The sequence below is a fragment of the Crotalus tigris genome, unplaced genomic scaffold (genome assembly GCF_016545835.1).
Source record: "Crotalus tigris isolate CLP2741 ecotype Arizona unplaced genomic scaffold, ASM1654583v1 scf7180000017551.9496454, whole genome shotgun sequence".
NCBI classification, from domain to species: domain Eukaryota; kingdom Metazoa; phylum Chordata; class Lepidosauria; order Squamata; family Viperidae; genus Crotalus; species Crotalus tigris.
Genome location: NW_024096469.1, coordinates 3,954,931 through 3,981,691, shown reverse-complemented (window position 1 = coordinate 3,981,691; position 26,761 = coordinate 3,954,931). Strand labels below are relative to the sequence as shown.

The 26,761-nt window shown below is 41.1% G+C and overlaps 1 protein-coding gene across 2 annotated transcripts; it reads left to right on the top strand.

Moving 5' to 3' along the window:
- Nucleotides 1-12,405: 12,405 nt before the first annotated feature.
- Nucleotides 12,406-26,323, top strand: LOC120308199 (ankyrin repeat domain-containing protein 40-like). Of its 2 annotated transcripts, none has more exons than XM_039343914.1 (5): nucleotides 12,406-12,818; nucleotides 16,229-16,377; nucleotides 18,042-18,548; nucleotides 19,534-19,709; nucleotides 22,724-26,323. In XM_039343914.1, exons 1-5 carry the CDS (start codon nucleotides 12,700-12,702, stop codon nucleotides 22,868-22,870), a joined length of 1,098 nt encoding a protein of 365 aa, XP_039199848.1. In that variant the 5' UTR covers nucleotides 12,406-12,699; the 3' UTR covers nucleotides 22,871-26,323. The 2 variants fall into 2 exon arrangements, with proteins under 2 accessions (XP_039199848.1, XP_039199838.1); XM_039343904.1 differs by having other exon boundaries at nucleotides 12,406-12,969.
- The last annotated feature ends 438 nt before the right edge of the window (nucleotides 26,324-26,761 follow it).

Here is a 26,761-nt window from a genome sequence, read left to right as displayed (position 1 = left end):
ACTGCACCCACACCCCATACTTAACAATGTGTAATTTACCTGTCTTCTAATATTTAAATACAATGGACTAATTTTGATAGACCACCGTCCAGTTGACAATATCTTCTTTGCTAATTTCTTTTTAGTAGATAATGAAATACAAATGGTGATTGGCCTGAAGAACCTACTTCAGAAACATAAAGCTAAGGAAGCTGAAACTGAAATTATACAGAACTGCTAAGAGTTGCCTGGTTCTACAGCAGCGGTTCTCAACCTATGGGTCGCGACCCCATTTGGGGTGGATCGACCATTTCATGTGGGTCGCCAAGCAAGGCTGTCCACCATTTTTTTCCCCTTTTCCGGCGGGTGCTTTACCTCCCTTGGGCTGGGCCAGCTGGTGACCTAGCCGGTGGTTGGCCTGCTCCATCTCTGCCGCTTGCCAGCTATGCCTCGGCCGGCACAGGGGGCAGCACCACACATGCACGGTGCTCCCGGCCAGGGAAAGTCCTCGACTTACGACTGGCTGGGTAGTCCTCAACTTATGACCGGTTTAGTCCTCGATTTATGACCGGTTGGGGGTCATGGCATTAAAAAGGTTGAGAATCACTGTTCTACAGTATTATTATAAAAAGAAGTGAATCCTGCAGGAGGCTTATTGTCCAGCAGTATAACATATTCTCTGACAATACAGATTGTCTCGCTCTCAATACTGTATTAGTCTATTGACCTGAAGTGCAAGGAGTGTTTTTTCCCCAGTGATATTGTATGTGTATGTGTGTGTATGTGTGTGTGTATGTGTGTAATTGAACTGAGTGAAAGTGCATTGATAATTCTCAAGGAACCATGCTATCTTGCTTCTTACATTCATTTGTGGAATTTGTATTCCTGCAGGGAAATCAGGACTGTCTTACAAGTGTTTTGGGAGTGAAGACATTGAAATATTTCCAGGATATCTCATTAGGATGGAGTGGATACCTAATGCAACCTGGGGCTTCAGCTGACTCCCGAGATCTATTTAGGAGCATCGGCAGAGGTTATCAAAAAAGTCAAAATGGTAGCCATTTAACTGTGTGGTTGTGGCCACCATCTTGACTTTTTTGACCCCCTCTGCACCCCTCTCCCCAATCCCATTTCTACAAGTTCCCCATGTCACAATTATCAAACTGCTGGATTTCAACAGCTTGATTTTAGGTGCTAGCTTAAGATTAGCAACAAAGAGAAATAGGCAACTCAGATTTCCAATAGACTTAAACCACCATACTAAAAATAGTTAAAATAAATTTCTGAACTTACTACGTGCCTCTTGACAACAGATATCTTGCTTTTACCTGCCAACCTTTGAAAATGTTTATTATGAAAGAAATGTGATTAAAATACAATATACTTCTAGGTGCCTAAGGAAAAAGGATCCCCTTTCGGTATTCAAATATACACATGTCTAAGTGATAGAAAGCTATTTTGTATAGCTCTTATAGACAGGTTTAATTAAAGACTGAGATTTTATGATGGCTTGCCAGGTTGTTGCCAAAACAATTATAATGGCTACAAAACAGAAGAAGGAAGCAGGCCTCTCCGTACCAAATGCCAGGGGGCCCTGTGAGAGGTTGTGTTTGTGTCCTCCTTATATTAATAACTGGCCGCAGAACTCCCAGCTGTGACCATGTTTCTTTAGGGCCTCCTGCATCATGCAATGGAGTTTTCGGTCAGAGAACTGGGTCATCAAACCCATCAGCTACAAGTAAAGCACAGAGACATCCAATCCAAATCAACTGTTCTCAGTCACTACAGGCATCTTTCTGAACCATGTCCTGGCCCTATACTTATTGCTCAAAACCTGATTTGGTAGTAAATAAGTAAAATGCTTAATCAAAGGATTTCTTATAAATGCCTTTGATGCCTCTAGATTTGTTGGAAACTGGATAGGTTGTTGATTCAATCCATGATATCTCCAGACAGATTTTTTTCATCGTAAAAATCAAAGCATAGTGAATAAAATCTATAATGTTTTTTTTAAAAATGGGACATGTAGAATTGGAGACTTCTGGGAAGAGGAACCCTTTATCAGCGAAACTGAGTGTCCAAACTTATGTGTTAGAGCTGCTACACATTTTTCTTTGATTCCCAGGTATCTCCTTCGGCTAAACAGAAGCAAGACGTAAATCAAGCAATTGATTTTTATTCTCCCGTGCTTATTAATCTGGAAACAATAATGCCAGATGAATGTTCAAATACTAAGGAAGTTGGGATCTTTGCAGCCCAGATATCTTAATCCTTATGTAGGTAACCTCCATTTAATTCTGTTTTGAGCGAGAAAAAAAAAAAGCAGCACAATTGCAACACTAGATGATCTGGTGTTGAAGCTGTTTATGTCTGCTACCTTAAGTTTAATTAAGCTCTTGCTTGGCATACTGATAAAACCCTGTCCTATGCAGCTATCTGGACATGAGGATAATTTCATTTCCAATAAGATTGTTGGCTGAAAAATAGCAACATATTCCACCAATAATTTGTTTTATTCTCAGCTTTCCCACTTTTAGATTTGGAATCAAAACCACATGAATACCCTTTTACATAGCGGTGGCACAGAGGCTTAATGACACTGGGACTGCTGGTCAGAAATGGTCTGCACTCCGGCAGGGTTTGAGCTCGGCTCTGTGAGATGGAGTGAGCTCCCACCACTCGATCTCTAGCTCCTGCCCACCCAGCACTTCGAAAGCATGCAACATTGCGAGTAGATAAATGGGGGACAAAAAAACCCTAATTACGTTTGTGTGTGCAATGAAGCTGGCGCTGGACCTGGCCAGATGCGAGGCATCACTACATGAGGCGAAGCGAGACGAGACCAGTGGAGGGACCCAGAAGAACCGGCAACCCAAGGGTGGGTAGTTACTGGTATAAAGCTAGTTCACAGTCTCGAGTGCACCAGAAATAAGCACACAAGTGCCAAACTGAATGAACTAGCAATTTAGGCTATCAGGACTGCATTGTATCTAGCACAGTGGTTCTCAACCTTTTTAATGCCGCGACCCCCAACCGGTTGTAAGTCGAGGACTACTCAACCGGTCGTAAGTCGAGGACTAAACCAGTTTTAAATCGAGGACTACCCAACCGGTCGTAAGTCGAAGACTTTCCCTGCCCGGGAGCACCGCGCATGCGTGGTGCCGCCCCCTGCACTGGCCGAGGCGTAGCTGGCAAGCGGCAGAGACGGAGCAGGCCAACCACCGGCTGGGCCACCAGCTGGCCCAGCCCAAGGGAGGTAAGGCACCCGCTGGGCCCCACACGCGCCAGCAACCCTCCCTGCGCCCGCCGGCCTCCCACCTCCCACCCCTGGCCCTCTTTTACTTACATTTTTAGTAGTTGCTCAGAAGGAAGGGTGGAAACTTCCAGACAGCTCACCTTCATTGCAGACAACTTGCAGCACCGTTTGCAGAATGGGACTTTTGGCGGGCTCAGCAGGGCAGAGACAGCCTGGACAATTCCTATTGGCTTTTGAAAGCCAATAGAATTAGACTCTATTCAAGAGAGTCTATTCTATTGGCTTTCAAAAGCCAATGAAATGGTCATTCGACCCTAAATGGGTTGCGACCCTCAGGTTGAGAACCGCTGGTCTAGCATGTGTAGATTTCCCTGACATTGTATGCTCTATGCTACATAAATAAATAAACTCTTTTAGGTCAATATTTTCCCTGAGTTTGTTTCCCCACTCAGAACAGCTGCAACCTGCAGCAGCTCATGGAGTGGAAAAAGGAAATGGGCGCCTCTTTCTTAAGTTTTTTTGGCAAAATATTTCTGGATATTGCTTTTTGCCCCTTGGGAAAAACAATAATAGTATCTCGCTTTTTCTGTCTTAGGCAGAAGCTGAGGAGCTTCTTAGAGCAACTGAAGAAGCTTTTAATAGGAAAATAGTCTGCAGAGAAAGAGTTCATTAACACAGCTGCCATGCAGTCTGCCTGATTTTTACTCCATGGAGTGAAAAAGAACATACAGTCTCCTGATTTATCTTGACAGTTATCTTTAGAGATTAGATTAGGTTCAGACATAATGACTGATCAAAGATCAGCTTCATGGCTGAATAGGGTACTGGGTCAAGGTTACCTGGATGGAAATCAAACTCTCCAAGAATACCAGTCAAACTTCAAAATTTTTTGACTATTTTGCTCTTCAGCTTCCCAGAGCTTCTTAAGCAAATTTAAAACTAAAACACTAATACAACTGGTTGTCAAATTTAGATTAAGAAGGCATTTTATAGTATCTGCTTTTTTTGGTATTTAATGATGATGACGATGATATTGCAGATAATAGATACGAACTAGATGGAAGTCTAGCAATTTTCCTTTTCACAGTTCTTACTCAAGTTTTATTTTGATACAGGTCTTCCAAAGAATAAACTTTAAATTGCTGATGCTTTTAGCTTAGATTAATAAAAGCAAATTGGGTTCTATATTCATAGTAAAGGAGTATATTTTTTGTTTTCATTGGGGTAAACCATACTCAGAAATAAAAATAGAAGGGGAATATACGGTATAAAGAATAGGATTATAGACTTGACCATACACTGAGCAGAAAATAGAAAGTAAGAGCGACAGACACATCAAAGAAAAAATAAAAGTATGATATGGTTTGTTTACTTTTGAAATGTACTGTGAATTCTAAATTTTGGGGAATATAGTGTCATTCTGAGGATCAGAGCCAGAAAAATAGAGTAACAGGTGGGTGCCTGAAATTAAGTAAACCTGCTGTTATTTTCTCACATGAGTGGAAAATCATTATCTAAGAAAAGGACAAGGGAAAATTAATCAATGTGGTAAGTGTCCCTCCAGAATGTTGGTTTCCTTTTACCTGCACTTAGCCCAGCAAGTATATATTTGAAGGCTGTGCAGAAATCTGCATTCACAGGGGGAGAGGTGATTTGAAGCCACGTGAACATGGGGGTTAAACTGTTGGCATCTTACATCACACTGATGCATGAAGTTGTTGAGAAACATGGTGTGTGTGCACATCATTTGCATATCCAAATCACCCATTCCTCCATTAAAAAGGCATTTCTGCGTAGCACTAATGTGAATATTATAGGAACTCATTAAGCGTGTTCTGCATTGTGGTGATGGGTAATCCCCTACTAACAGGAACAGAGGCCATAGCATGCAGACCTAATAAGATATTATGGGAGATGTATTGCCTTCTAGTTGCACATATACAGGATGCAATGAACAGATTCTCCAAATCCATCAATAACTATCTGTTCCTACTGATTCATATAAAGTTGAAAGCTAGAAGAGAGCTTGAGTGGATCACTGAAACTATAAGGCCCCTAATAGGATGTAAAGAAACTGGGAACTTAAATAGTGTTTTAACTGATCCTTCCAGTTGAGCATTACAGCCTAAGAAGAGAAAACAGGCTCCTGGAAGTGAACAACTAGTTCTTTATATGGTGAGAAGATTTTGATTTCTTGACCATGAACTGCATTTTCTACATAACAGAATAACAGAGTTGGAAGGGACATTGGAGGTCTTCTAGTCCAATCCCCTGCTCAGGCAGAAAGCCCTATGTCATTTCAGATAAATGGTTGTCCAATCTCTTTTTAAAAACTTCCAGTGTTGGAGCATTCACAACTTCTGGAGGCAAGTTGTTCCAGTGATTAATTGTTCTACTGGTAACTGTCAAAAACTTTCTCAGTTCTAAGTTGCTCCTCTCCTTGACTGGTTTCCATCGAATGCTTCTTGTCCTGCCTTTGGGTGCTTTGGAAAATAAGTTGACCCTCTCTTCTTTGTGGCAGCCCCTCAAATATTGGAACACTACTATCATGTCACCCCTAATCCTTCTCTTCATTAAACTAGACATACCCAATTCCAGCAACCATTCTTTATATGTTTTAGCCTCCAGTCCCCTAATCATCTTTGTTGCTCTTCTCTGCACTTTTTCTAGAGTCTCAATATGAAGAAGTCCTGCCAGAAAAACAGACTCACATAGACTGGGAAGTGTCCTGCAGGGATTATCAAGAGAATACTAAGCTACACTAAAAAGGGGAATGTCCACAATAAAATATACTGTCAAGACCTGAAGCCAAAAATTCAGGCAACAAAGGGTGGAACCTATGGATTGAGAAGGATTTTAGAGATCAGTATAAAATTACAATAGTGAAGCTAGTAAGAGGTGCCACTCACAACCCCAGATATATCTACGCCAATGTAGGAAGCAAACAGAACCTGAAATCCTAACACAGGAGAACAAATATTATATACCAAAGACATCACTGAAATTTGGAATGGCAATACATGATTGGAACATAGCTCTGGAAGGTCACAACTTATTTAAAAGAAACACTCTAGACTAGAGAAAGGGAGGAAATGTTATATTGCACATAAAAAAAAAACAATGTATGCCTGCGTAGAAATTTTGTTAAGAGAGTTTTGGTAAGAATAAGAGGAAAATGAAACAAATGTGATGTTGTTGAGGGAGTTTATTACAAATTGCCTTTATAGACAGAAGGCATGGATAAGTGCTTTCTCTATTAGATGACTAAAATTTAAATAACACACACAATCTGAAAATAGGAGGTTTCAATTACCTTGATATCTGTTGGGAATTTAACTCTTCCAACCTCTTTTCTGACTTCTCTTGCTGACAATTTTATGTCAGAAAGTGAAAGACAGAACAAGAGACATCAGCTATCTTGGACCTAATCCAAGGTCTTGGTTGAAGAAGTAAAGGTATTTGGAACCCATCATATCACTGAATTCATTATGTTAAGGAAAGAGGAAAACAGAAGAGTCAGAATTGTATATTGCATTTCAAAATAATTTTTGATGAACTCAAACCATACTATTTCAGATCCAACAACTTGAAATTCTGATGGACAAAAGTGTCCAACAAAATGAGGCCCCAAAGACACAACTGCAACCAAGGAAGGAAAAATGGGGAACACAAAAAATGTGTGGATATGACTCCCAACCTGCTGACATTCAGGAAGCTATAAAGTCCTGGCTGTTCTCCCTGGCCTTGGGATAGGCTGATGGTGGAGATCTTTTTGGATGGAACTTTGTTTATAGAGAATAACAGAATAATAGAGTTGGAAGGGACCTTGGAGGTCTTCTAGACCAATCGCCTCCTCAAGCAAGAAACCCTATACCATTTCAGACAAATGGTTATCCAATCTCTACAGTAGGTCTGTCTCTGGGCCATTTACAGTAGGAATCTTTTGTTGTTGTTCTTGCTTTATAAACTCTAAGCTTCTCAGTCATTAGCAGCCAGGCAACTTCTAAATCACATAAATAAATAAACAGAGACATACACAGTGCCTTCTAAACTGCTGAAAAGTGCTGTGTAAAGGAGGAACATATAGCTAAAGAAAGACAGAAGGCTATTACTAGACACAGAAGAGATTTTGTCAGAAAATCTAAAGTCCAGAATAAACTGAATATTCCTTGCAGGAAATGTCCAAAACAACAAGGAGTTTCCTCAGGCACATCAGAAACAAAAGAAAAGACAAAGAGGCTTTAGATTATTGCTATAATTTTATAATGTGCTTCTGTGTCAATTTCACATTCATAAATATTATACAGTAATCTTTTACTAACTCAGGTAAATAATAGGAAATGCTTGCTCACTAATTTTCTGTTTGTCAACCCAAAGGCAGAAACCCTACTTGTATTTCAGGGATATGTACACATGTATATATGTGTGTACATTTTTCTAAACATTGTTAAACCAATGTTAAAACAAAGAAGGCAGGAATATGGCAGATGGTTCTGAAGAAGAGTCTCAGCGTCACCTGCCATCAATGTACCTGCCATGAAGATAAAAATAATTACTGGGGGCACAGCTTGGTGAGTTTGGGTCAGATATGCACTCTCAACCCAGGCTACCTCTCAGTCCTCATCTAAGCCTCCTTGACCTCTCTAAAGCTCTAATCATCTTGACATCAGTTTTACAATATATAGCACCATAATGATTACATTTGCAAAGTGTTTGCAGCACTAGCTCACCTCAAAAAAGGCATAAACAAGCAGAACAGAACATTTTAGCAGAAACTATTTTAAACACTCTTTTCATTGTTCTACTGTGACCTCTAGTGGCATGACATCAAGCCTGGCAATTATGCCAGATGTAGAAAACAATTTCTTACATGCCTCTTCCACATCATCATTTCGGCTCCTGTTTTTTTTTTTTTTTTATAGCAACCCTATAGTTTACACTGCAGTTTAACATAAGGACAAGTAGTCCCTATTCCATAGGGCATGCACTCATATTGATGATATGGTGCACAATAACAATAAACACTTCACTCAAATCTACTGCTTCTTCTTTCTATTTTGTGATATTTGTTAAGAAATTCTGCATAACTTTTCAACTCCTTACGTTAGCCTGGAATAGACTTTTTTAAAGGCTCCTAGGGCAGATGAAGAAAGGGAAATATGTAAACATATTTCCTCTCCTCTCCTTCTTGGTTAGGGTTTGGGACTGGCTGAATCTGTGACTTTAGACCAGTGGTTCTCAATTTGTGGGTCGGGACCCCATTTGGGGTCGAACGACCATTTCATGGAGGTTGCCAAATAACGCAGTCCGCCATTTTTTTCCCCTTTTCCTTAGCTGTGCTACTCCCTTTTATTCTATTGGCTTTTGAAAGCCAATAGAATAGACTCTCTTGAATAGAGTCTAATTTTATTGGCTTTCAAAAGCCAATAGGAATTGTCAAGGCTGTCTCTGCCCTGCTGAGCCCGCCAAAAGTCCCATTCTGCAAACGGTGCTGCACCAGTTGAGTAGTCCTCGACTTATGACCGGTTGAGTAGTCCTCGACTTACGACCGGTTGGGGGTCGCGGCATTAAAAAAGTTGAGAACCACTGCTTTAGACAGTTGAAGTGAAGATTTCTTTTCCTCTTGAAATGTTTGTTTTGTTAAATTTGTTAAGATTTATATTGTATTTTTGCATCGAGAGCTTAAAGTACTTTACATAAGCATCTCCCTTAATTGTATCCCTACATTAGGAACTATGCAGAGGAGTTAACAGTGTTTGACAGAATTACCATGGCTGGAAATGGACTAAGGATAAGGGTGCCCAACCTTTTAAGATTTGTGAATTTCAAGTCCCAGGAGTCCTCAGGCAGCATGGCTGGCTGGGGAATTCTGGGAGTTGAAGTCCACAAGTCTGAAAGTTGCCAAGGATGGGAACCTCTGGACTAGAACTCTAGGTTTGCTTGCTCTTAGTCTGACATCTTAACCACTACTACCCTGGTTCTCATCATAGTTTTTACCTAGTTTATGGCATTCTGTGTCATTGATGCATATCACTGCTAGAGATGTACATAACTGTTGCCTGTATGATTTCCTATTTTCAGAAGGAAAGCAGGAAGCCCATGCTTCATTTTTAAAGAATAGTGCATATATACATTATTTAGTTGTTACATTTTTAATCTTTTTTTCCCTTCCAGGAGCACAAATACTTCTCTTTCTACAACCAGAGTTTGCTGAAGTCTCCAGAGTGTCTCACAATCTCCAGAGAATGATTGGCCCAAAGTCACTCAGTGAATTTCAAGGGTTTAGGCCAGCTTTAAACCACAGTTTCTTCTCTAGTTCTAGTACATCTTAACCACTGTGCGCACTATCAACGTAGTCCAATTAAAAAATCCGAGATTCAGTGCTCTGCTTCTCTAGGTAAAGGTGAAAAATACTACTAAGTTATTGTAGCTGGTAACCTCAAGGTTCATGCCACAGGAACAGGAAGCTATTCCAAACAAGGCTAGAGGGGATATAAAAACCTACTGCCCATGTGCTCAACTCCTCTTTCCTCTCCTCTGCTCTTTCCTGCAAGGACCATCTTTCTGCTTCTTCAATAAACTGTAACCTTCTTCCCAAAGCAGTCGCCATGTTGCTTATTTATCCCCGGCTTGGATGAACCAGGATGAAGACTTACTTCTGACACTCCCAAGTCAACAGAAACTGACTCCTTGAACTATAAGTTAAGTAAGAGGGATTCATTTGGAGAAAACAAATTAAAGATCACTGCTTAAATGGCATGAAATCAATATGGGTAGCCGTTGACTTACTACTATTCGTTTACTGATTGTAAAAAGTTACAACTGCCCTGAAAAAAAGTGACTTATATATTTTTTTTCACACTTACAACCTTTGCACCATTCCCATGGTCACATGATTAAATTCAGACAACCCACATACATTTATGATAGTTGCAATGTTCTGGAGTCATGTGGCTAACTTTGCCACCTTCTGACAAGCAAAGTCAAATGGGGAAGCCAGATTTACTTAACTGTGTTACTAATGTTAGAAGTAAAGTCTTCATCCTGGTTCATCCAAGCCGGGAATAAATAAGCAAACATGGCAACTGCTTTGGGAAGAAGGTTACAGTTTATTGCAGAAAGATGGTTCTTCAGGAAAGAGCAAAGGAGAGAAGGGCTAAGCACATGATGTAGTAGGTTTTTATACCCTCTAGCCTTTTGTTTGGAATAGTTTCCTGTTCCTGTGTCCTGAACTTTGAGGCTATTTCCTGTGTCACATATTCTGACCTGAGTTTAGGTGTGCCTCTATGGCACAGGTCGGCAACCTGCGGCTCTGGAGCCGCATGCGGCTCTTTGAGCCTTCCCCGGTGGCTCCCAGCCTCCTCCGCCTTTGCAGAGAGATACAGAGACAGAGAGGCAATTGCGCTTCCCTGCTTTTCTCTCTCTCTGTGTGTGTGTGTGTGTGCGTAAAAGATTGCACTCACAGTGTTCTCCAAGGAGCTGAAAAGCTTTCTGGACGGAGCTCCTCCCTTTGCTGCTTCTCTGCAGGAAGCAGGAAGCAGGAAGGGCAGGAGAGAGCTAGCTAGCCCAGCTAGGCTGACTCAGGAATTCTGGGAGTTGAAGTCCATGAGTCATAAAAGAGACGAGGTTGCCTACCCTGATCTTGTTGGACAACAGCTTGAAGCTTTCCAAGTGAGCAGCAGATAGGAGAGAGAGAAAGAGAGAGAGGGGGGGGAGGGAGGGAGGGAGAGAGAGAGAGAGGGAGGAAAGAGAGAGAGAGAAAGAAAAAGAGTGGGGGAAGAGGAGTGGCAGGCAGACCAAGGGCAGATAGAGAGGGAGCGAGAGAGAGAGACAGAGAGAGAGAGAGAGAGAGACCCTTTTGACATCTAAAATGAAGATAACACTGCATATATCCTTTTTTTACCTGTATGTGTATGTATGTGTATATATATGTGTGTGTGTGTATACATACATACACACACACACACACACACAAACACACATACACCTATAATAAAGGTAAAAAAGGATATATGCAGTGTTATCTTCATTTTAGATATCAAAAGGATTTCGCGGCTCCCGGTGTTTTGTTTTTGGTGGGAAACGGGTCCAAGTGGCTCTTTGAGTGTTTTGGGTTGCCTACCCCTGCTCTATCGTATACTTGATGGTAATGGGTTAGTCCTATTATATCCCAAAAGTCATCTCCTGCTTCCCTGGGGCTAAGCTAATGACTCTTAAGAGTTTCTTTGTCTTGAGTTCCCTGGCTCCAACTTCCTAATGGTCTTATATCTGCATTTCTATGAGGCTAGCTCTTGCTTGAGGCAAAGAAATTTGGGGCCAGGTTTGGTTTCTGCTTTTCAAAAAATACTTTTAAAAAAAATCCTTGAGGAAAAATATATTTTCCTTTTTAATATTTCCTTCTCGGGGGCTAACTTCCCTCACTAACTTAAAGAACAGCAGTGATTCACTTAACTGTGGCAAAAAGGTCATAAAATGATGCAAAACTCACATAACAACTGTCTTGCTTAGCAACAGAAGTTGCTCAACTGTGGTCAAAATCAGCCCTACACTATCTGCAAGATTCAAGCAGTTTCAACAGGCTTCCAATGAAGGCCAGCATGTAAAAAGAGCATTTTTTTTTTTTGCTTTCAATCCTTTTTTTTCTTTTCATATACTACATATAAATACATATATACATATACATACATACGTATATACACACACATAATATGCATATTTATATGCAGTGCTTTTTTTGTAAAAAAAAAAAAAGGGTGCAGGAGCTCACACAAGTTAAACAACCTGCCTTGCCTACCCTACAAGGTTCCATCCAAAAAAGGTGCCGGAACTCCGTTCTGGGCGTTCTATGACCAAAAAAGCCCTGTTAATATGCATCTTTCAGTATATACACTTTAACAAATTAAACAGAGGGCAAAATTTTAGTTGACTTTTCAGCTACCCAATCTTGATTTTTAGGGATGGTTGTACACGCTTGTGGAAATCTCCGAACCAGACAGACAGACAGACAAACACAGAAACATTCGCCCTGCGCGAAGCTTCAGCATTTCGCTGGAGCAACCGCCACTGTTTGTCGTTCGGCTCGGGTTCTACAAGCGTTCAGGCCCGCCCCCGAAGGCGTGGTTGTCCTGGAAACGGAGCTTCGAATCTCTCCTCTCGAATTTGCCCTGCGATCTGCCCCCTCTGTCCGTGTCTGTGCTCTGGCTTCGCTGGATGAATGAAAATTGCAGTGGGTCGACTCCGCGCGCCGCCTCTCCAGCCGGCGGGAGAGCCTCGCGCATCCCGGCCTCGGAGCTGAGCGGACGAGAGAGCTGGGAGGGGGAGCAGCAGCAGCTTCTACTTTCGTTCCCTCGCTCCGTCTCTACCTCCGTCTCCCTGAAAGGGGACGCCTGTAGATGGAGCATTTCTGGGCCTGCCGGGGGGCGCGCTAAGGGCTCGGAGGGGCAGGGGGAAAAGAGACGGGGAGGATGAGCAGCTACTTGGAGGAGAGGCTCCGGGAAGCTGCTGCCCTAGGCAATCTCGAGGAGGTGCGGATACTGGTCCGCAACGGGGTAGCGGTGAATGCGCAGAATGAGGTCAATGGCTGGTAAGAGGCCCCCCTCTTCCTTTCTCCCATCTGCCTCCGGGTCGGGTGCTTTCGTTTCTCCAACTGGGAGGGCAGACGGCAAACTGCTTCCTTCTCCCCACGTTCCAACATGCAGCAACAGCAGGTGTCTTTATTTGCCCTTGAATTACAGGTAGTCCTCGACTTACAACAGTTCCGTTAGTGACCGTTCAAAGCTACAACGGCAGTGAAGAAAGTGACTTATGACCAGTTTTCACAGTTATTACTTTTGCAGCATCTCTATGGTCAATTCAGATCTTTGGCAACTGGTTTCTAATTATGACCTTTTGCTGTGTCTCAGGATTGTGAGAAACCAGTTTCACTTAACAACTGGGATACTAATTTAACAACTGCAATGGTTTACTTAACAACTGTGGCTTGAAAGGTTGTAAAATGGGGCAAAATTCACTCAACAAATGTTTCACTTAGCAACAGAAATTTTGGGCTCAATTGTGGTCGTAATTCGAGGACTGCCTGTATAGCGAATTAATGGAGTGTGGCCTCCTCCAGAGCATCCTCACAGCTCCTTTCTTAGCTCACCTTCCCTTGGTCTTGCCAACCTTCCCTTAAAACTAGGCAAGACTAATAGAGATTTTTTTCCTTAGACTTGGTCGCTTAATTATGGTTCCTCGCGTGAGGTAGAATGGGAAACAGTCACTTACCTCATTTAGCAATAACGATACACCAACCGCAGAATCATTGCCCACGCTTTGGGGATAACAATTGGTTTCTGGGATATTAAGCCACAACAAGACTCTTACAAGTTTGATTTTAGGGACACCTGGAAGATAATTTGCAGTGAATATCTTACAGGTCATCATCGTCTTAAAAACAGTTCACTTAGTGACCGTCCAAAGTTACAACAGCACTGAAAAAAGTGATTTGTGACCGTTTTCCACACAACCGTTGTGGCCTCCCCATAGTCACATGATCAGAATTCAGACATTTTGCAACTGGCATGTATTTATGATGGTTTCAGTGTTCTGGGATCATGTGATCACATTTTGCCACCTTCTGATAAGCAGAGTCAAGGGGGAATCCAGATTCACTTATCCATATTACTAACTTAACAACTGCAGTGATTCACTTAACAACTGTGGCAGCAAAGGTCATAAAATGGGGCAAAATTCACTTAACTGTATTGTTTAGCAATAAAAATTTTGGGCTCAATTATGGCCGTAAGTGGAGGACTACCTGAACAGTGGTTATTCACCCTAATCATACCTATATGGTTGCCACCCATCTCAATTATTAAGAATAACACCATTCTGTCTTATTTAGAGTGCTTTATGGCTCCAATGTGGATCATTATATATTATATTCCCCAATACTGCCAAGATTATATCATACAGAAAGAGATAGTCCTCCAGTTACAACTACTTTTTTAGCGATCATTCAAAGTCATGATAGTGCTGAATGAGGGGGCTTAGGAGTGGTTGCTAGTGTTGTGGCTATTGCAACACCCCACATGAACTTGATTCTGGAACTTGACAACTGGCTCAAAATTACAGTGATTGCGGTCTTCACCATTTGTAATTTTCCCTGCTGGCACAAATCTTCCCTGCTGGAAGTCAACATCATCTCACTCCAGCTGCTTTCTGGCATGTCCATCTGTACCCCATAGTACTTGCCCTATGATGCGTGTCCTTTGGCACCTGCCCACATTCCATAGCACCCACCTGTGTCTTCTGCCTGCCTATCACTCTTGTCCACTGGCCTGCTTGCCTGGATTCCTGCCTCTTCCCTCCATTGCTCACCTAACCCATGGGCGCTTGCATAGTGTTAGGGACTGCCAGGATTGCTATCACTAAGTGATATGATCATGTGACATTGCACTAAGTGACAGACATTCTGATTCAGATTGCTCTTGTAATCTGAGGACTGCTTGTAGTCCTTACTTACCGACCACTATTAGCACCAGTTGCTAAACAACATGGTTATAAAGTGAAATGTAGTATGACTGTGACTTCTGACTTCTTGCTGACTCCCCCATTGACTTTGGTTGTCAGAAGCCGGCTGTGAAATTCACAAATGGTGATTAAGTGATTGCAGGACACTCTGACTGTTGTGAATGCATGCCAGTTCTCAAGCTTCCAAATCATGATTATGTGATCATAGGGAGGCCACAGTGGCCACAGTTTGAGGACCCATTGCAAGTTTTCTTTTTCAGCGTTGTTGTAACTTCAGTCACTGAATGAGTGGTCGGTAAGCTACCTGTAGCATAAATACAGAGCACTGATCTAAAGCATTTACAAAAGAATAAGGGATAATATTCTGTGATACAGTCTTCTTTCCTGCAAATGATGTGGCATGGTTTGCATCTATGAAATCCTAATAAAATTCATTCACAAAATAATATGAACACTGGATAGATTGGACACCTTTAAGAATTGTGGGAAAATTCAAGAAAGATAGCTTTCTTAAACTTCCATGCTTCTCCCAATGAAACTGATATTACCTCACAAACTGGGATATGAAACTACTGTATGTTGGTCAGAGACCATCAAATTCATTTATTGTCACTTCAGCCAGCTGAGATCTTAGACAGCATAGTCCAGTTCTACCTAAGCAGAAACATTAGAGATTGAACCTTCACTGTTTATATGTAAATGGTACTACGCAGAACCTGTGACCCCTTGGTTCATCCTTTCACATAATTTCCTTAACTGAGAACTTACAACCTTCCTTGCAAGGTTTCCCCAGTGACTTTCTCCCTGCAAGCTTCCAGGAAGGAAGTTGCAAGTCCAAGTATGCTGCCACATTCCCACCATCAGTCATGGTTATGTGATCCTTGCTTACTTTCTCCCTGCAAACTTCTCAGGCTTCCTTACTGACTTGTGGGAACGTGTCAGGGAACATTGCGCAGCTGTGGCACTAAACAGCAGCAGTGTGGGGCACTGAAATGGCAAGAATTTTCCAAAATTTCGTTCCCACAAGAATAATGGATCCCAGCATTCTGTAACTTGGTCGGCACTAGGGACCGGTTCCATGGAGAGAGGTTTTTCCATGGACCACAGGATGCATTGTTTTTTGTGCTGCTTGCATCCCACGGCTTTGCTTTTTTGTGTGGACCGGTTGCTGGCATGCCATGGCCTGGTACTAGTCCACGGACTGGGGGTTGGGGACCCGAGTTAGCCTATTTGAGGTACCTTGGCCTTATGATGCTCAGTTAAAGGTTAAAGACATGAGAATTTTAGTAATCTATAGATAGGAAAATGATGATTTCTGGTAAGAAAGCTTCTATTATGGCCCTTGGCCATCAGGGAGCCAGGCAGAGATGCCGTTTACAGAATTCCTGTTCATTGCCAGAATTGCTGGGAGCTGCAGTTTGGTTAATATCTGCTGTGTCACAATGATAGAAATGCTTGATAATTCACATTTATCTTGTATAGGACATGCTTGCATTGGGCATGCAAGCGTAATCAAACTCATATAGTTAAGTACCTGCTAGACCATGGAGCCAATAAGGGGATTTTTACAAAGAACAGAGACCTGGCAGCCCATCTGACTTCAAAAAAAGAAATCAGAAAACTTCTTGGAGGTATGCTTGATAACTTGAATTTATCTTTTTAAAAATATTAAAAGGATTTGTCTTTAGAGCATAACTCTTGCATTCTGAGGTATCAATGAAGTTCATAATGGAGTAAGATAAGGAGAAAGGATTTATTTTATTGTTTTATGTTCAAGTAACTTAAAGAGTTTTCTGATGTTATTGGTAAACTTCATTAAGATATTGGTTTAATCTCAACCCGTGATTCTATGATTCTTTTTTTTTCTATGACTATTCCTCTTTTCAGTACGATAGAAAAGTTGTAGACTAAATTATCAGCCTGGTATGTTTGGCCATTATTCCACAGGTGCAACCAAAGCTCAGCTGTACTCCAAACATGGTTTTGGCATTTTGTGCAAACTTGGATCTTTAATCTAGATATTATCTTGGAAGTTAGCCTACCTTGGAAAGTGCTTTCATTTTTCCATTTATTTTATTTATTTCAGTGATTTGTATATGGCTCCCTGTCTCACTTCTGTGACTCTGAGTAGAAAATGTTAATTAAAGCCATAATAATCAACTCTTTCTCCTGAAGATAAAAAATAACCACAAGAATATTAATTCAATGATAGAGGTTTTCAATGTAACACGCTTCAGTTTTATAATTGGTTCATTTAAAGCAGGGGTGTCAAACTCAATTTCATTGAGGGCCGCATCAGCATTGCGGTTGCCCTTGAGGGGGCGGGGGTGTGTGGCCAGGGTGGGTGCAGCCTACTGGGTGGGCGTGGATGGAGTGGGTGTGGCCTACTGGGTGGGCATGGCCAGCTCTACATTGTTCGCGTCAAGGGTGCCTGTGGGGGCCTGGACAGGAGTGGAACAGATCTGAGGGTCTCTGGCATAAGGAGATGGGACCGGGGCAAACGCCAAGGCATGGTGCATTTCTTCATTCCTCACAAAGGGTGACACCTCCCCAGCATGCACCCAGGGGATGGGGCCAATGCAGCAGGGGCTGGTTCCTCGCTGTTTCTGGACAGCTTTGTGGAGCTAAGACTGAATGCTTTTCAGCATAGATGGCCACCACAAAATTGTACATTAGCTTCCGGCCGGCCTGGGTCAGGGCCAGGGCAGCGGGGGCCGTTCCCTCACTATTTCCAGGATGGTTTCGCGGGCCACATGAAACCACTTTGCGGGCCGCATCCGGCCCCCGGGCCTTGTGTTTGTCATGTCTGATTGAAAGCCTCAGCACAATGCCAGAGGGAATAAACAAAATATTTCTAAACACCAGCAGAAAACAGGGCCTCTGAACCTGAGGGAGGGATGGTGTTCCATAGGCCAGGCATTGTGACAGTAAAGACCTGCTTCCTGGATCGCATTATATGACATTTTATGTACATTTTGTGGCACTGGACAATTGTATGGTATACAGGAACATATTTCTCTACTTTTATGTTCTGCTTCCAAATAAAATATAACTGTTAAGATTCCTATTCTTAACCAAGTATTTGCCACTGTAGCTTCATGTGTGGGTCTTCATTTCTCTTGTACTTAAAACTGTTTGCCTGTTAAATCTGTTTGCTGTTCCTTTGCAGTTAAAACATGATTCCCAAAGTTGAGTATAGTTATTTCTGCTGATTCTGAAATGCATGGGAGTAACTACTCTCATAGGAGAGAATGGTTAAAATATTCTAATTTTTTATTTTATTTTCTCCTAATAGCTCCTGAAGTGGAAGGTGGTGATAATCAAGAAGTAAATAATTTAAAACTGCTGAGTGGTATAGCAAACTGTCTCACCAATGAATCATTTCCAGCGATTTACCATCAAAAAGGGGATGGTGCTGCTCTTATGGGTGCTCCACCCAGAGAAAATAATTCTGCCACACCTCATTTATCTGCTGGTGAAACTAGCCTTTGTTTATCAACAGTTCAAGCAGAAAACAATGATGTAGTGATTTCTTTGCACAAAGAAACAGAACTCTCTGGGAAACACCTTTGGGTTGAAGAACTCATTTCATCCGTGGTTGCAGAAGCATCCGAAGATATAAAGTCTAGCGTTCAAAGCTCTATTCCCTCATTTTTTTCATCTGCACATCACAACAGAGATCACTTGACTTCCTGTCCATCTAGACAACACATGACTAATCAAACAAATGATGCCACAATGGATGCAGAGTCTGCATTACAGCCACTGCTTTTCAGTAGAACTTTTCCATGCAATATGGACGGTACTGAAAACCTTTCAAATAATGTTTCTTTATTTTTCTTGACAGGTTGTTTAGGTTTGCTCTTCATCCAATGGGAAAGCACCCATGATAAAGCGGGGAGGGGGGGTTGGATGGGCACTTCCGATAGGAGAGGCAGCAATAAGTTCTAGGAGCCCAGGAAGCCTTTGGAGTTAAAGGTAGTCTTTAACTTACAACCATTCATTTAATGACTGTTTGAAGTTACAACAGCACTGACAAAAGTGACTTATGACTGTTTTCCACACTTACGACCGTTGCAACATCCCCAGTTACGTGATCAAAATTCAGATACTGGGCAAACGGCATATATTTATGATGGTTGCAATGTCATGAGGTCATGTGATCACCTTTTTGTGACCCTCTGACAAGGAAAATCAGTTGGGAAGCCAGATTCACTTAACAACCATTTTACTAACGTAACAGCTATAGTGATTCACTTAACAACTGTGGAAAGAAAGATCATAAAATGGGGCAAAATTCACTCAACTGTCTTGCTTAGTATTTTTATAGAAATTTTGGACTCGATTGTGGTTGTAACTCAAGGACTACCTGTATAGATGGTGAATCCCTTTTTCCTTTGTGCACAACCTTATTATTCATTTGCAATAACCATCAGGACTGCATTTTGGTTTTCATTTTCCCATTACATGCTAAGGTAAAGTCTGTCTTAAGTCAAGTTTGACCCCCAATGATGGATGTGACCACTTGGCAAGAATACAGCAGTGATTTGCCATTTCCCTCTTCTGGGATGCCCTGCCCCCAGTACCTCCAAATTCCTAATTTAGTCTACAGTTAATTTCTAATAATCTTAATTGTCTGGAGCCATTTCTCTCTTCTGTTAATGAAGGACATAGTTTAAAGAAAATGATTTGGGGATTGCAGAGAAGTTATCATTTTTGTTTCCGCTCTTGCTATTGAGCATTTATTTCATGTGAATATATATGTTCCCCCCCATATAAATATATAGAATTGGTGCTTAAAGTAAGAGTTCAGAATCCTAAAGAATATGACTTCATTGAAATTGAACTGGACAGAAAACAACTGAATTACCAGGATCTACTCAAAGTGTGTTGCTGTGAGCTGGGAATTAATTCTGAACAAGTGGAAAAGATTAGAAAGTTACCTAATACATTATTGAGAAAGGTAAGCACAAAGATTTTTTTCTAAACATTTATTTGGAGATATTAGCTGTTGAAAATGGCTCACTATTCAAAATAGTACATAAGAGACATGGAACTAGTAGTTACTACTGTGATGTACAATTGATTTTTTATTAATTAGTACAGAAAGAATTAACATCTTACATTTTAATGTGTTGCTTTCTAAAAAGGCTTTAGGATGAGTTCAGAATTCCTCGTTCATGCCAACAACTATTGTGCAAGAATATTCCTTGCCAAGATAATACAAGAAACCCTTCCTTCAAACAACATCTAGAGATAGAATCTTTTGTTATATGTGCATGAGCATGTTGTGAATCAGTGAAAAATATTTGTGCCTTCAACCTCTGCTTTTCATCATGAAAGCCTTCAAAATTCTCAGCAGAGAACAATTTACTTTCAAGAAGTGAGCATAAATTGTAGCTTAAAATTAGTGCAATTCCCAGAATCATGTAACACGATTCTGGCTGGAGCGTCAGTCCAGAGTCAGGCCAGTTAAAAGTTCCATACCATGGAGAACCTGGATGGTACTTAATTGGGACAGAAGCAAGAGTTGATTGTTTAAATGTTGGTTTATATGGACTTTTAAGATTTAAGCTCTTATTGCAGTTTACTGCCCTGAATACTGTGTTAGAGATTTCCCCCCCTGCTATTATTGTATGTAAAGTTTCTATAGAGGATTGAAACATAATGGAAGTTTTTGATAAGCACTGTACCAAATGCTTCTTGCTGTTGGCCAGCATGAGTACAGGTTTATCCCTAATGAGCACCTCAGAATGTTCCATCAGTTAGTTGCTAGGAGCATAATCAGCATTTATCTAAAGCAGTGGTTCTCAACCTGTGGGTCGGGACCCCATTTGGGGTCGAATGACCATTTCACGGGGGTCACCAAACCATGCTGTCCGCCATTTTTTTCCCTTTTCCCTAGCTGTCCTACTCCCTCTTATTGGTGGCCACACCCACTTGGGGGTCACCACAACATGGGGAACTGTATTATGGGGTCACGGCATTAGAAAGGTTGAGAATCACTGATCTAAAGCAATTGGCTGATCTGCATTAGCAAGGGCCAAGAAAAAACCAACCAACCAACCGTTATTTTTTCATGCCAAAAAGGGGGGGAAGGCCTGTGTGGCATCTGCTGTTCACAGACCTTCTATTTGGTATGTACAAGTAGTAGTTGAGGTAAGATTCAGTTAAGGATTCTTGCAAAAACAATCATTTCTGAACAATTGATTCATTGTTTTTAGCATTATGGGTTTAATTAGTAGCTGGAAAATATTCCAATATGTTGGAAAATATTTTGCTCATGCAATTTAAAAAGTGTAACTAGTCGAAGTTTGAATCATAGAGTTTTAGATGAGCAAACCCGTTGATCTCCGTCTTCTTATTCTTGAGATTCTGCCAATGCTCTTCTAATTCTACTTTCCCTCGCTCCATCTTCAGCTCTCAGAAACAGTGTTAAGAGTAGTGCTTTGTAACCATGTAGAGCAGGGGTGTCAAACTGGCAGCCCGTGAACCGGATGAGTTAGGTACAGGCCACGCCCACCCTGGCTCCACAAAGGCAAAAAAGTCATGATAGGTCATGTGATGCGATCGAGTTTTGACACCCGTGATGTAGAACTTTGTAACTATAGGGGATGGAAAATCAAACTGCCTAAACAGAAACCGCTAGGCTTGTTTCAGCAGAGTGAAATGTGGGGAGCTGGTCTGCCTCTCCCCCTACTTTATTATGTCTCTGATCATGAAAAGGACCTTTGCACCAGGATAATGTAGATTATTTGTCTGATTTTACAATGCCCTTTGCCCTTTTTCCTGTTGAAGCACTGTGGCAAGGTTTAACCTCCTCCTTAATCTACTGACAGGTGTGCAACCTTCTTATATGTATAAGATTGCATCGGTTTATATATACAAGGATATCCAAAATAAAATTGGCTGGCTCACTTCTTATATAATATCTATTCCTAAATATTTTTGGTTACTTTTTATGCTTAACTTTAGTTAACTCATGCCATAAGCCAAGGAGCTAAGCTATCATTTTGCAAGATTTTATCTCCTCTTCCAAGGATTTGCAGACTCAATAAAAATAGAGTTGTATGCAAGCAAACTTCTCAAACAGGATTTCTTATTCCTTGTTTTAATGATACTAGTAATTGGCTGTGTTTCTACATTGAGCTGATTTGCTTAAGCAGCACTGATTCAATTATCCAGATTCATCTAGTATTGCAGTTCATAACTTACGAGTTGCCTGCATATCACCCCTCCTAAACCTGAAACTTACTATGAAACAAATCTCGTGAGATTTTTATGTGAAAATGCTCAATTTGGGACTTTGTGAGACTTTCACAAAATTTGGTAATTTAGAGATTTTTTTCACACTGGTCATTTCATCATGCTACTGGAGAGCAGAAAGGTTGCCAAAATCTACAATTTTGATCTCTGAATCAGAATAACCAAGTTCCTAAACTCAAAACTGCGCAAACTGCATAATTTATCAGTGCAGTGTGAGTCTTCAGTACTTCAGTAATTTATATAAAAGGCAGCACATATAACTCTAGCCTTTAATGTTCCATTTCTAACAAAGAACTTGCATTGATTGACAAGGTGTAAACAAAGCAATGACAAGTCTAGGCAGATCCAGTGCTCTCAGAATAGCTCTGGTAACTGGGATATTCCATCGAGCTTAAGTACATTCAGATGAGAGCATTTTGCATCCCTCTATAGACCTCCACACGAAACATATAATGGTTCCAAGGACGTGATGGGAAGGGGGTTTCATAAAAGCTCTTTGGGTTTAGTCTGCAGTATGGATTAGTATAATAAATATGGAATGCTTGAACAGTTCCTGAAGCTTAAAATATTTTTTTTCATTAACTAAGATTCTTAAGGTAGTATTAAAGTAATCCATCACCTTAATGCAGTCTCTGTTACCTTATTATTAGGTTTCACAGTTTGAAACTGCTTTAATTATTTTAAAAAATACTATTTCCTTTCTCCTCCAAGGATGAAGATGTGGCCAGGCTTCAGAATTTTCAAGAGCTGGAGTTAGTTTTAGCGAGAAGCATCACATCTTCTCTCAGAAATGCTGCAGTAACAACTCTGGTAGAAAAAACTTGCTACAACATCAAAGCAGCAAACCTTATATATTGAAGTTTAGGATTTACAGGAAGGATAGTGAATATTCTATTTTAAGCTATTATTAAACCTATTTTTTAAAGTTTCATATATTTTCAGTTAATATGCAATACTTTGTGTTTGTACTTAATATTGTTGGAGTTGCCACCAAATTCCTAATCAGCATAAGCACACCAGAAGTCTTATGTGCAATCTGTCCTAACTACCTCCCCATACGCAAACAAAAAAAAATCCTGCTTTGTAATTATAATCAGTTATTTCATTAGCAAGTTCTTGTTCCCTTAGTCAATTACTCTGATCCTGTTGACATAAGTTGAATCCATTATACAGTGGTACCCCAGTACTCATCATTACTTGGTTCTGGGAGGTGTGACGAATACTAAACAAACAAACCATGTTACTAATGTGGCATCATTTGTGTGGAAAGGGTAGCGAGTCACAAGGCAGCCAACACCAACAAGTTCTAGCATGCATCCAATACCAAACAAACGAGCACTGGGGCAAAATTTTCACATCAAAATGCATTGAGAACCAAATTACCATGAGTTTCAAAGCAGTCAAGTACCGAGGTATGATTATAGCCAGGAAAAGATCCATAGAAAATATTTGTGTTCTTGCCATTATTGATCCTTTTTATTAACGATTGTCTAGTGTTAAAAATAATTCTAGCCCATCTTTCAACCAACTCTGGGTGACTCCAAATCAAAAATTAAGACAAAAAAATGTAAAAACTATAAAACTCAGTTAAAACACGACAAGAAAAAACTGGCACCAACCCATCATGCAGATTAGCACTGGCCCTTCATCATGGGCCTCCCCTGCAATAGTCCTTGCTTTATGGAATATCCTCCCCATGGAGATTAGAATGGTCCCAACCCCGTTAGCCTGTAGTAAAGCTCTAAAACTCTGGCAGTGTTCTTGAACCTAGGGTTCGAAATGTGCTAAGGGCCCTGTTTTCTGGCTTTATTGGCCAAATATTTTGGCTAGTTAATTTATTTTGGATGTTTATTGCTTTAAAATGTTTTCATTGTACCGTGTTTATATGTACACACACACACAAACACAAATATATTTGGACTAATGAGGCGTCAAGCTAGAAAGTAGGCAGTCCCACTTTAGCCACGAAAGCCAGGTGGGTGATCTTGGCTAGTCACTCTCTCAGCCCAACCCATCTCACAGGGTGGTTGTTGTAAAGGAAAAAGGAAGAAAATGTATTGTATTTGCTGCCTTATTTGTAAAACTTGAGCAATTGAGATGGGCAGCTATAGAAATAGAATAAATAAATCATCTAATCTCCCAACTCTTTGGGGAGTCAGGTCTTTAAAGCCTTACAGAGGGATAAAAGAGTGGAGGCCTGCCAAACCTCATGGGGCAAGGTGTTCCCTAGGGCAGGAACTCCATGGAAAAGTCATGCTTCCTATTCCCCAATACTTGGGAAAAGAGATTAAGTGTGCCTACCCTATCTATCTGGTAGACAGATGATTCCACACGTAGCCTGGCCCTGGGCCATGTAGGCTTTAAAGGTGATGACTAGCACCTTGAATTGCATCCAGAAAGAAGTTGGAAGCCCGTGCAGCTTGTGCAATTGGTGTTACATTGACAAAACCCAGGGCCCCCATTACTGTATGCATCGCTGCATTCTGGACCACATAAGGTTTCTGGGTGGTCTTAAAAGGGTATAGAATGTAATCCAGATGGAAGGTGACCAAGGAAGAGTCAAAGATGAAGAATCATCTGGTCAAGGTGGTGCCAAAAACCCAACCCCTCCCAACTTGCCAAGGATGAGCCAAAGCCAGTTCCTCCCGACGCAGATCCTTACAGCATTCAGGCACTCAGCCAGCATCACTTATTTGGCTAGGGGTGGAAATATATAATTATTATCAGCATACCAATGGTACATAATCCATACCAATAGATGCTAAAAAGAATCGAGACGATCGAGCACTGAGGCACCTCACACTGCAGGTGAGGAGGAAGAACCACTGTAAACCAGTGCGTCGTCCTGCCAATCCTCCAATGCCAGTCCAAATGAACATCATGGTTAATGGTACCAAAAGCCAGAAAGGTTACACTGCTACCTCCATTTCGAGCCCTCCAAAGTTCATCAACAAGTGCCCAATATGGTTTCAGAGTTGTGCCCTGGCCTGAATCCAGATTAAAAAGGGTCCAGATAATCCACTCCAACCAGAGCCCTCTGTAGCTACCTGCTAACATCCTTCAATAACCTTCTGTATAAAGGGAAGATTGGAGACTAGATGAAGGTTATCCAATACTGTGGATCCAAAGATGGCCACTTGAGAAGGGGACCAGTGCCTTCTTCAGGGCAGGCAGTATCATCCCCTCCTGCACAGGCATTAATCATTGCTTGGATCCAACCATGTTACCTTCTGGGAGATCTTAACCGGTCTAGGAGGGGCATGGATTGTGAACACAAATGGCCGGAATCAAAGCCCCAAGGACCATGTCCCCTTCAAGAGCAACTGGCTCAAACTCTTCCCAGATAACAAGGCTCAAATATGACTTTCTCACTTCCAAGGGGTTTGCTCAGCCACAGTATGAGCAAAGTCAAGTGACTTTATCTGATAGATATTAACATTATTCCTCACAGTGACCCTGCAAGGGTTCCCCTGGTTACTCCTTACCCAGGAGAAACCTGGTTACCTGAAACAGGACTACCTGTGGGGTCCCTGCAGATGCAATAAGGGTGGAGAAGTAATTTAACACTTAATTTTAATTTAAAATATTAATTTGAATTTGAACTTAAATGACTATAAGACTGAATAACAAAACAGAAAACCTAGCGGAGAAATCCTTAGTTTTGCTTAATTACTGTTCCTTAGAAATTCAGATATTACTTATCTTTTCTTCAATTCAATAGTTCTGTTGAAAAATTAAAATCTTTTCTATTTTCCATTCCATAATAAAGTTGACTATTTCAAACATTAAACTTTCATTTTAATATTCGGTTGATTGTATATCAATCATTATTTATAATTGGTTCCAAAGCAGCTAATTGTTGTTCACCTGTTGTGCCTTTGCTACCAGCCAACTGGACGCAGGGGCCAGAGGGAAGTGGGAAAGGAGGGACACACCCCTTAACTTTCCCTGTGTCATACAACCTACAGGTTTCTGGGAAATATAGTCTGAAGGCACAGTACTGTAATGCTGAAGCAGCCATAATTTGTGTGAATTTTCTATATCAAAATTAATTTACCACCCATCTTGCGATTCAAGGAGACACTGAGCAGCTTACAAGATAAAACATGCAAACATTCAACAATTATAAATAATGTGTTCTGGATGTTATTGGATGCGTCCACAGGTATTATTGATATATTACTTTTGTGTACAATAGGCATGTAGTCTTTTAGAATAGTCTAAGCCGGTGGTTCTCAACCTGTGGGTCGGGACCCCATTTGGGGTCGAATGACCATTTCACAGGGGTTGCCAAACAACGCAGTCCGCCATTTTTTCCCCTTTTTCCTTAGCTGTGCTACTCCCTTTTATTCTATTGGCTTTTGAAAGCCAATAGAATAGACTCTCTAGAATAGAGTTTAATTCTATTGGCTTTCAAAAGCCAATAGGAATTATCCAGGCTGTCTCTGCCCTGCTGAGCCCGCCAAAAGTCCCATTCTGCAAACGGTGCTGCACCAGTTTAGTCCTCGACTTACGACCAGTTGAGTAGTCCTCGACTTACGACTGGTTGGGGGTCGCGGCATTAAAAAGGTTGAGAACCACTGGTCTAAGAAGTATGTTTCCACATGCAACCATTTCTTTTTGCTGAAGTTACTTTCATCAACAATACACAGGTCAATCTATTGCATAAAATTTATATTTAATGTATTGGGATGTATTCACAAAGCCTCTAATAACTTAGAACCCAGATTATAAATATTGCCTTCCTCC